General features: G+C 44.1%; 1 protein-coding gene across 1 annotated transcript in view; it reads left to right on the forward strand.

Moving 5' to 3' along the window:
• The window catches only part of LOC124717095, a 68,737-nt gene extending 59,156 nt beyond the window's left edge, over window positions 1-9,581 (forward strand). The window contains exons 6-7 of the mRNA XM_047243800.1: window positions 6,064-6,299; window positions 8,572-9,581. Of these exons, the coding sequence (XP_047099756.1) occupies window positions 6,064-6,299; window positions 8,572-9,199 (864 nt within the window). The 3' untranslated portion in view covers window positions 9,200-9,581. The remainder of the gene's footprint in view (window positions 1-6,063; window positions 6,300-8,571) is intronic.
• Window positions 9,582-11,754: the final 2,173 nt, after the last annotated feature.

Genomic DNA, 11,754 nt, shown 5'->3' on the forward strand with positions numbered 1-11,754 from the left:
GTTTGGAGGGAATCTGGTCAGGCAGAACGCCTTAAACACACTGTCCAGTGAGTGCAGCAAGGTGGAGGTTCCCTGCTGTTTTGGGGTGGCATTATGTGGGGCCGACAAACGCCGCTGGTGGTCATGCAAGGTGCCGTAACGGCTGTACAATACGTGAATGCCGTCCTCCGACCGATAGTGCAACCATATCGGCAGCATATTGGTGAGGCATTCCTCTTCATGAGCAACAATTCGCGCCCCCATCCTGAATATCTTCTGAATAACTTCCTTTAGGATAACGACATCGCTCGAGTAAAGTGGCCGGCATGTTCTCCAGACATGAACCCTATCGAACATGCCTGGCAAAGATTGGAAAGGGCTGTTTATGGATGACGTGACCCACCAACCACTCTGAGGGATCTACGCCGAATCGCCGTTGAGGAGTGGGACAATCTGGACCAAAAGTGCTTTGATGAACTTGTGGATAGTATGCCACAGGCATGCAATGATGTTTATGTGGGTCTCTATTCCAATTTTCTGTACAGGTTCCGGAACTCTCGGAACCGAGGTGATTCAAAACTTTTTTTGATGTGTGTATATGCAGAGTGAGTCAGGAGAAAAGGTACATGCTTTGAGGGGTGTACAAGTGATGATTCTGAACAAAAAAACTCCTAATAAACATATGCCCTTTTCGTAATCGTTTCCGAGTAAACCAATGAAAACTACTAGGAAAGCTAAACGTGTAGCGGCGTCCTTACTATGTCAGTACGACTTCACTTGCGCATGGTGCAGTTGTTTACCTCAAGTCTCAATCCGACAGTGCTTGTCGTAGTGCAAGGAACTACAGTGTTGTTACGCGAACAACGAATACAGTTTTGTGTGGTGAAAATGCCACGGATCTTCACACATGCAGAGTATGCTGACATGGTGTTTGTCTATGGTTTGTCGAATGGGAATTAAAGAGGTGCTGTGCGAGAATACCAACAACGATTTCCGAAGCAGATAGCAGGAGGTTTAGCTGCGTGTTTCACTGATTGCGTGAGCGTGGTACGCTTCCCAGCGTAAATATTGTCTCTGAACGTCCCGTACAACAAACTCTTGATGTAGCTGAGAACATTCTTCATTAGTGGAACGCAACCCTACTACTAGCTCTATAAGAATTGCTGCCCAGCTTGGTATTCCACAGACACGAGTGATACGCACAGTACACGAGCACAGTCTGTATCCCTTTCATCGGCAGAGTGTACAACATCTGCATGAAGATGATGCTGCCGCCCGGCAAGAATTCTGTCAATGGATCATTGCCAACGATCGATTAATTCCACGTATTCAGTTCACTGATACGTCAGTATTTACCCGCAACGGAATCAGCAACACGCGCAACTTTCATGTATGGGCAAATTAAAATTTGCACACTACTGTGGAAACGAAATTTCAACGACGTTTCTCAGTCAACGTGTGATGCCGTATTATTGATGACCAACTCATGGGTTCAGTTGTTTTAGAAAACTGTCTTACTGGGACACGGTATCTTGAATTTCTTCAAAATGTGTTATCTGAATACGTGGAGGATATTCCTGTGGCAGCACGAGCCCATGTGTACTTTCAGCATGACGGAGCTCCTACACATTCCGTACGGCCAGTGACACAGTATCTCAACACAACGTATCCTGGTCGTTGGATCTGTCACCGGGGAGTCATTGCTTGGCCACCGAGGTCGCCCGATCTTACCCCATTGGATTACTGTTTATGGGAGTGGCTGAAGAGCGACGTGTACAAGCGCAGAGTGGACACAAGAGAGGAACTTCTAGCTCGTATTTTACGTGCTTGTGCCCAGGTAAAGGAATGCGAAACTGAGCTCCGATCGTCGACGCAACACCTGTCTACAAGAGCAGCATCATGCACCGAATTTGACGATGGACTGTTTGAACATCTTCTGTGAGGAAATGTACACAATTAAACAAACCATAACATAAAATTATCTTAATTTTCCGTCACCTGCACCTTTCCTGCTCCTAGTTGTTTACATTGGTTTACCCAGAGACGGTTAAGAAAAGGCCATATATTTATTAGAAGCTTTTTATTCAGAATCACCAGTAGTATCACCCGTCAAAGCACGTACCTTACCTCCTGACTGAACTTGTATACATATGGAGAGAGAGAGAGAGGGGGGGGGGGGGAGGAGAGAAAATATGTAGCCTATGTCCGCTCACATGTTCACTAGAGTATCGTTACGAAATTTGAAGTAAATCGGCCAAAAACGTTTTAGAGATTTTTGGTAACCATCTTTCCTCTTTATAGATTACACATGTATATATTTATAGTCAGAAATCTTATGTTGAAAATGATCGTCCTCTTGTCTTGAAGATAAAGTACGAAAAATATCATGAAGGTCGGAATAAAACTGTAGTTTTTTTGAATTACAGATAAATAATCAAACGAACACTCTTTTTTATATACCGGATAGTTACAATTGAACTTTCCATATCTAACACGTTATAACATGAAAACTAATTACCCTACAAACACCGAAGTTGGTGGCATTAATGTTAAGGAATAGTGCAGAATCAATTCAATTGAAACACTTTTAATACGCTGCTACGGTACATCATGCCATTACAAACCAGTATCATGACTGCTACAAAAGCTGTTCAATATGGCGCCGATCAGTGTCCAGAAGAGTCTGAAAGCGCAGGATTGCATTTTGGACGGCAGAACGAAGCATGTCCGTGGGTATGGTGGCTACCTCTCTTGATATGCTGCACTTCAGACCAACACATGTGTGAATGGTCCCCTGGGCTGACAATTCGATCGTTTCCAACTGTGTTTCGGAAAAGCAGGTGAACTTCACGAGCGAAGTGCGGTGGGGTCACATGTTGCATGAAAACTGTTGAGTTCAAGGCGTCTCTCTAGTGCAGAGCGGGTATGACATACTGGAGAAGCATATTGCAGTAACGCTGGCCAGTCACACTGCACGTCTTTCATCCTGTAGCGCCAGTCTCTTCAAAAAAGAATGGGCCAATGATGAACGTAGCTGTGAAGCCACACCATGTGCTGACACGTTCACCATACAGAGGAACTTCCTGCACAATGAATTGTGGTGAAGATTCCCACCCTCGGCAATTCTGTGTGTTCGCCTCATCCGTCAGAGAAAAATTAGCTTCGTCTGTCCATAAGATGGTCCAGGGCGAGCCCTCGTCAACTTCAATCCTTACGCGAAAGTGGAGAGCGACATCAGCACGCTGTTGTTCGTCCTGAGGTGCAAGCTGCTGTACAATATGGATCTTGTATGGACACCATTTGAGAATGATTCGAAGCGCCTTCCGCACAGTGGAACACGGGATGTTCAACTGTCGTGAAACAGCACGTGTACTGCCTGACAATCGGGAGTTTTGAGCTGCCTTGTCTGCCATAGCAACAGCGCTTTCATCAACAACCTGTAGTGCAAGCGGTCGTTGGCCTCTTCCCATAGCGACGCCCGGTTCTCCAGTTCATTCAAACTTCTTCATAATGCTCCACACAGCACGTGGATAAAGAAGACCCTTCCATAATCCTTTCAGCCAGCAATATTCCCGAAGTGCAGCTGCAGCATTGCTGTTGTTTTGATAACAGAGCTTCACCAGTAATGCCCTGCTCCTTTTGTCCAAGGCCATGTTGACATGTCAGGTGCACTGCGGCTGGTCAGGTGTGTGAGACTGTGAATCACAATGATTGATCATGACACCTGGTGGCCATAGTTGGAACTGGACGGTGGCGCTGTGATGCATGGAAATCGTGAACTTCATTCTCTGGAGATTATTGCTACCAAGTTTGGTACCTGTACGCTAATTAGTGTCTGTCCTATAACGTGTTAAGTAGGGTAAGTTTAACTATAACCACTTAGTGTATAGATTATGCAAACTTATTACTTACTTTTGAGTTATAGCACTGTAGTGTGCCCATGGGTTACTTTGTAGGGGAAGGGGGGGGGGGATAACCAGGTGGTACGGAGTACTTTTAATACACTTTTAAGAAAAAGAAAACGATACAGAGTTATGAAAGTTGGTCACAAATTGTAAATCATGAAGGTATCGACAGAAAATCAAATTTATAAACTTTGGCGGCCGATGGATGGATGTGTGATGTTGCAGAGCAGTTTCACCTCATAGCTGGCAAGGATAGTAAACAACGGTCGTGTCGATACCAGGGCATAAAGTTTTTCCAAATTTCGTTCCGTATATTCATATGCACAGTGATTATGCCCCACAGACAGATACATGAGCAATACGCACAGATGTCTGCGTTTCAGAGAGGATGTTGAGTTCAAAGAAGCCAATTGGAGTAATAGGTAATTTGCTGGACATTTGAATGGGACTGATGTCACTATTCGACGACGTTTGCAGGAATGAGTGAACTATGGTCGAATATAATGCCAGGAAGAAAGTGGTCGACCTAGAAAGATGACAGAACGTGTCGACCAAGCAATCGTCAAGAGGTACTCATAGCCCTGTGTTCACCATTGTCATCCATCATACATGCAACAGATGCTTCAGTACCCACAGAGATCATTAATACACTCACAAAAAGGGGACTAAGCTCACGGCGTCTCTTGCACCAACTACCATTGACCTCTCTACAGCAGGCCGGTGTGGCCGTGCGGTTCTAGGCGCTTCAGTCTGGAACCGCGTGGCCACTATGGTCGCAAGTTCGAATCCTGCCTCGGGCATGGATGTGTATGATGTCCTTATGTTAGTTAGGTTTAAGTAGTTCTAAGTTCTAGGGGACTGATGACCACAGATGTTAAGTCCCATAGTGCTCAAAGCCATGTGAAACATTTTTGAACCTCTCTACATCCACAAGTGAACAAGCCCGTTTTCAGTGGTGTCGGCAACATTTGGCCCGAAATCTCATTGATTGGAGTAAAATTGTCTTCAGTAATGAATCCTCCTCCTTGCTGCTCCCAATGACCAGCGCAGTCGTGTCCGGAGACGCTCCAGACGCCGGCCGCTGCGGCAGAGCGGTTCTAGGCATTTCAGTCTGGAACCGCACTGCTGCTACGGTCACAGATTCGAATCCTGCTTCGGGCATGGATGTGTGTGATGTCCTTAGGTTAGTTAGGTTTAAGTAGTTCGGCTGATGACCTCAGATGTTAAGTCCCATAGTGCTTAGAGCCATTTGAACCATTTGAACGCCCCAGACAGTGGTGAGATACCCACCTGACTGTCACCCAATAACCGGGAGTGATGATCTGGGATGGCATTTCATTTCATAGCGGAACCTTTTTGGTTGTCAACTGAGCTGCCTTTAAAGCGCAGCGGTATGTCGGTATGTCGACGATGTTCTTTGACCAGGTTTGTTGTCCTCCATAGCAAGCTATCCTGGGCTTACATTTCAGCAAGATAATGACTAACCACACACAGCGAGAGTTTATACTGCCTTTCTTCGTGCCTTTCAAACCCTATCATGGCCAACAAGGTCGCCACATCTCTCCCTAATTGAGAACATTAGCGTTACTGGAAGGAACCAACTCGGGATTTTGAGTGTCTAAAGCGCCAGTTGGACTGAACTTGGGACAGTATCCGTCAGGAGGGCATACAACAACTCTGTCAACCAAAGCCACGACGAGAAGCTGCTTGCATAAGGGTCAGAGGTGGACCAACGATTTACTGACTTGCCCAATTTGTGAAGATCTTTCTCTTGAATATATCACCCAATTTCCCTGAAATTGCAATCACTTGTTTGGATATATATACACATCACAACTACCCATTTCCATCCCATTCGGAAAGTTCCTATGTGGTACTTTTTTTTGTCTTAACGCGCATTTTGGAAGGTGAACGGTAACTTTAAATAGCCGTAAAAAAGTTCCAGTTCCGACTATGTTAAAAACCCCCGTAATACCGATATGTAAATCGTTTCCTCGAAAGAAAACCAGCTGACTACACTATAATACTTCTCCTTTACCCGAGAATTAGGTGTTGGTCACGATCCCCCTTGCCCCCAGGCATAGGTGCCTAGTACTGCAGACAGCACAAAACAGTTACTGCCCTTACTACATTATCACTTTGTTGCGATTATATTCTAAAGACAGATGTTATTTTTCAGGTGCCCATTTTCATTGACCCTCACAACTTCAGAACAGTAGGAGTTTTGAGGTACCTTCGCGAGAAGAGAGGAAATGGCAGCTACAGCAGCAGCAGCCCCTGTCGTGCCACTGACGTTGCAGATGGGTGCACCACACCCCTGCCAGAGGATCAGGTGGGGTCTCCAGCAGGCTCCAGTGGCTGTGGGCAAGCAGCGAAGTGGCATGAGCACTGGCTGGATAGCGACGAGGGCACCAGGTACTCGTTACTACATTATTATGACAATTTTAAGGCACAAGTAATGTATCTCATTTCAAAGAGATGTAAAAAAGCTACAGTTCTAAACTGTTTCACTTGTTCATTTACTTAAAAGCTATTTTTTTGTACTTCTGCCGTTACATACAAATATTCGGTTGACGTCAAAGTTTGATAAGCGGTTCTCCATTGTAAATTTGCCCTTAGAATATATGAACAACTACTTTTTGATTTGAATTTTTGAAATTCTTTGTATCGTTTTTAGCTCGTTTTCATCCATCACTCATAATATTTCTTCTTCTTCTTCTTCTTCTTGTGGCGGGGTTCTACAGCTCTCGCCACATGTCACATCTCTGTCGCTAAATGCCTTGATCTTGCCGTTCTTCGTCATTCCTTTCTATTCCTCTTCTCTACCATCGCTTCTTGAATATGCATGCATATCCAATGGAGGAATGTGCCATTCTTGACAACACAGACACCGCAATAGTGTGTTTATCCACCGATACCAGGCAGCAAATTTCAATTAAAATGTCCTCCCCTGTATGGGAGTTACATAATGTGTGTATGAATATATACTTGCGACAGAAACGACAACATATGGAAGTTTGGTTCTGACCATGAGTCGTACACAGATAGTTAAAGCAGTTAAGGCGACCACACACATAAAACGAGAAATTCGGGCTCGAGTCCTGGTCTTGCATAAATTTTCATTGTCATCATTCCCATATACAGCTGATGGTTTTCATAACGGCTGTAGTCGCTACAGCACCTGTTCCTTCGATCATGCATGCAAGTCTGAAGGAACTATGGATCGTAATTTTGAACGCCACGGGCACTGCAATGTCGTATTTTAACTTTGGTGTACCCCCCCCCCCCCCCCCCCCCGCATTCATCCCCCCCACCCTCCCCCCGAGATGTTTTCGTACCACAGATATGCCCGATGTAAACCAGTTCTTTGGTTCAACAAATAAAAGTACCACAGACTGACTGCTCTCAAAAGAATGGACAGGTAAACAACAGTTAATCTAACGGGTGGCCAACAGAAAGACTACAGAATAGTTTCACTTGAAAAGAAAGAACGAATAACTTAGTCAATGTGTATAACTACAACAGAATGTACCCCCTGTTTTCATTCGGTTTCTGGTTTCTCTCAAAAGAAATGAATGGCCATAAAACAGCAGCTAGCTAAATCAATTATTTCCTTTCAGTTGTCTCCGTAGACTGGTTTCACTCAAAAGGATGAATGAAGGATTTAATCGATACATCAAACTACAACCAAATACGAGTAAGTCGAATGTTTTCTAACAAACCACTGAATCGATTGTTTTACTTCGTTGTTCTCATCAAGCTTCTTATAATATCTTGTTGACTTACTTGTTTTAAGACGTCACTTTCATTACTTAATGGTGTCAAATCGTTGAGCATTGTGTTATAATAGGAAGGTTCGAATCCGTCTTCTGATATACTTCAGTTTTGAAAATGACATTTTTCCACTGTTCTTTGCGATTATAAGGGGCAAGTACGTCCTTCCACAGCAGTGATATCAGGGGAACAATGTTTGATGCCTTATGGGGCCAATTTTGGGATGAAATGATGAATGGAAGAAATCGACTTTCGCTGGATACTAACTCATATGAAAGTCCTTTAAAACTTCTTTTAAAAGTCTTGTGGTTATGCTAATTCATGTGCGATTCGTTTGTCTGGGAACCACTCGGAGTTTGTCCTGATGGAGAGCGAAGTTTGAAAAGTGAATGTGTTTAGCACAAGCAGTCCATTCAAAATAATTACGTCTTCGTCTTGCAAGATTGTAAGGAACCCCACACCAAACTATTGGTATTAATTTTAAATTTTTGATGGAGCTGCCCTCCCTGTTGGAGCCTAGACAGCACCTCTAATTTAAAAGGCTGTCAGTTCTCCTCCAGTGAAGAAAGAGATTTTGGAAGGGAGTGGCGAGTACATCCCATGCTGCTCGACTGAGAAACTTGTTTCTAAAGGTACCGGAAAACTGATACAGCGATAGACAGAAGATGTTGGCAGGCAGGGTTGGGTGTCTATGTTGCGAAATTGTGCCATTGCAGATTTTATAATGGTGTTCTAATATATTAGAAAAGTGTTGTGTAGATACTTTTTGACTTACTTTCGTACTAAATAAGTATATTCATATTCAGAAACGGTGCTGCTACCCTCGCACTTGAGTACCCTAAAACCAACATCACCACCACCTCTGTCATCATCATCATCATCATCATCATCATCATCATCCTGCTTGTTGTAGGTCTGCTGCTATGGAGTACAAGAAGGGAGCACTCACTACAGAATTTGGAGCATTGTACGAGAAGCGTGTGCTGGCCCTGGTCCTCCTCCGCTGCCTGAGGCGTGGGCTTCTCTTCCAGTTGTCTCCCAACAATCGCGATGCAGGCAGGTTCGACGATGTGGTGCTGGTGTGGCGACGCGAGGAACATTCTGAGGCGCACGCCCTGCTCGTCCAGGTCAAACACAAATCCTCTGGGAGGAAGACCATCCCCAGCCGCATGTGGCTGACCCTGTCTCCCAGGCCTGACTTCAGTCTCAGCAAGTACTGCACTTCCTTCAGAGAAATTAGCAAGTCACTGGTGAAGGGCAGAGTCACATGCGTCTTGCTGACGAACGCCTGCCTCGATGACAGTAGCCACAGCATGTTTCAGCGCCAGGATGTGGGCAGTGTCCCAGGTCTGGAGCTGCTAGAGGCTGGTGGTGACCTGTACAGGCTCAACCCTAAAAACGAACAGGTGTGGAAGGCAGTCCATGAGGACATAAGCTTTGTGGAGAATTTCTACCTATTGTGTAATCAGAGGGATTATGTGAACATATTGGGCGACATTTACAGAGAGTTGGAACATTTGTTGGGCGCAGGTAACCTGTGAGGATCCATCTGGTAAGATATGTGTGATGACCTCACGTCTTGGATGAACAAATAGTGTGTGTGTTTGACGAGTGGCTGGAGCAATGGTTGGACACTTGTAGTTGAATACACCAGGAAAGAGACTGAGTGAAGAATGGTGACCACCAGACGTGAGTATTGCAGTGTGGCTGTTCTTTCGGGTTAAATAGAGTTCTGTAACTCAGCAAAGATGAAGCCTCCAGAAATGGGAACGGTGGTTCTCTCTGCTACTAAGACTCACCAAAGACTGGCTCACAAAACGCACACCTTGGTAGCTATGGACAGGTTCTTCGCTGCTGGGTATGAAAGAGTTAATTTTTTGAATTGTACAAATTTCTTTTATACGATCTCAGAAAATATTTTGCATCATTAAATTAAAAAAAAAAGAAAGAAAGAAAAAAGAGGTTGAAATGGCTCTCAGCACTCTGGGACTTAACTTCTGGGGTCATCAGTCCCCTAGAACGTAGAACTACTTAAACCCAACTAACCTAAGGACATCACCCACATCCATGCCCGAGGCAGGATTCGAACCTGCGACCGTAGCGGTCGCGCGGTTCCAGACTGAAGCGCCTAGAACCGCTCGGCCACTCTGGCCGGCCATTAAATTCAATTAGCCACCGTTGGCCACCATCAAAACAATTGAAATCAGCCTCAGATGATAACCCAGAAATGCTTTGTTATAGCAAATGCATTTATTTATTGCTGAGCCAAAACATAATTACCATGTGCTTAATAGCGTGTTCCTCCACTATTGGAACGCAATTGCATGGGGGCTTAATTAAATATAATGCAAATAATTTTAATTTTAGTAGCTGTCTGTCAGGCTACGCAGTCTCGTAACCGGTTGGCCCTGACTAGTATTACTCCGCAATCTGACTGCATGGAATAACAACAAAGAATGAAAGGAAATTTCCAGCAACTATAAAAGCTACGAAACAAAAAACTCCGAAACAACAAAGCACAAGTGTAACTGTTCTGTGTGTGGAAGTGTGATTCAACGTAGACATCTGGCACGGTTCTTCCTCACTTCGACAAAACGCCATTCACAATGAAGTAATAAAAAAACCAGAAATACTATGATTGCACATAGAAACCAGAATTACACTCTAATACATGAACACAAGCCAGATGCATTGTTGACTGAACCTGTGACCAAGAGACATTGTTAGTTAGGAAATTTGAAATACAAATTTTTTTTTTATTACCTCATATATATTGACGAAAAATACACTGTGGTTATTACAACATCCCCAATCGAACAGCATCGGGTGTCTAGCCCATTAGAACAACTGCACACGACATGCTCACAACTAGTACTGCTATTGACATCCTCTCAACAACCTCTAACCACGGCAACTTCTCAACTAGGACTGCCAGTGGAGGCGGCGGAATAAAACTCTTTGGCGCAATCTCTGGCGCTGTGACTCAGTGTAGCCACCTTTCACAATACAGCTGCGAATGTGCTTGACATGCGTTCGATAATTGTTTGGTAGTTTTCCAGACAATGTGGCTGAAGGAAAGTTTCAGAGAGAACATCGGGCAACACTGGACTGTAACAGGTGAAAGGAATACGGTTGAAGTTGGATGCATAGCTTTCAGAGATGAAATAGTAAAGGCAGCACACGATCACATAGGTAAAAAAGCAAGACCGAGTAGAAATCCCTGAATAACTAAGTTTAAATGATGAAAGGAGAAAATATAAAAATACAGCAAGGGAATACAAACGTGTAAAATATGAATTGACAGAAAGTGCAGAACAGGTAAGCAGGAATGGTATGCAGAACTAGGGGACAGATGAGACCTTCGAAGAAAATAGAAGCGACTGTGTGAATATCAAGAGTTTTGCAAGTACTAAGCAAAGGACACAATGAAAGGCGGACGGCACATATAGAATGTCTATACAAGGGAAACTAACTTGAGGTCAATGTTGTAGAGAGAGCAAAAGGAGGAGATGAAGATAATAAGGGAGATATGATACTGTGAGAAGTATTTCACAGAGCACTGAAAGGTAACAAGGTCCCTGCGATAGATCATATTCCCTGAGAATTACTGAGACCCTTGTGAGAGTTAAAAAAATTGTTCAAATGGCTCTGAGGACTATGCGACTCAACATCTGAGGTCATCAGTCCCCTAGAACTTAGAACTAATTAAACCTAACTAACCTAAGGACATCACACACATCCATGCCCGAGGCAAGATTCGAACATGCGACCGTAACTGTCGCGTGGTTCCAGACTGAAGCGCCTAAAACCGCTCGGCCACTGCGGCCGGCGTGAGAGTTAGCTGTGACAAAATTATTGCATCTGGTGTGCAAGATATACGATACTGGGGAAATACACTCACTCACACTTAAGAAAAATGTAATAATTCCAATTCCAAATAAGGCAGTCGCTCTTAAGTTATGAATTAGTTTAATAGGTCATCAATGCAAAATACTGACACTAGTTATTTACACAAGAGTGGAAGAACTGGTATAAGGCAACAATGTGGGAAATCAGTTTGGGTTTCGGAGAAATACAGGAACACAGATGCCTGATC

Source organism: Schistocerca piceifrons, chromosome 9 (assembly GCF_021461385.2).
Source record: "Schistocerca piceifrons isolate TAMUIC-IGC-003096 chromosome 9, iqSchPice1.1, whole genome shotgun sequence".
NCBI classification, from domain to species: Eukaryota; Metazoa; Arthropoda; class Insecta; order Orthoptera; family Acrididae; genus Schistocerca; species Schistocerca piceifrons.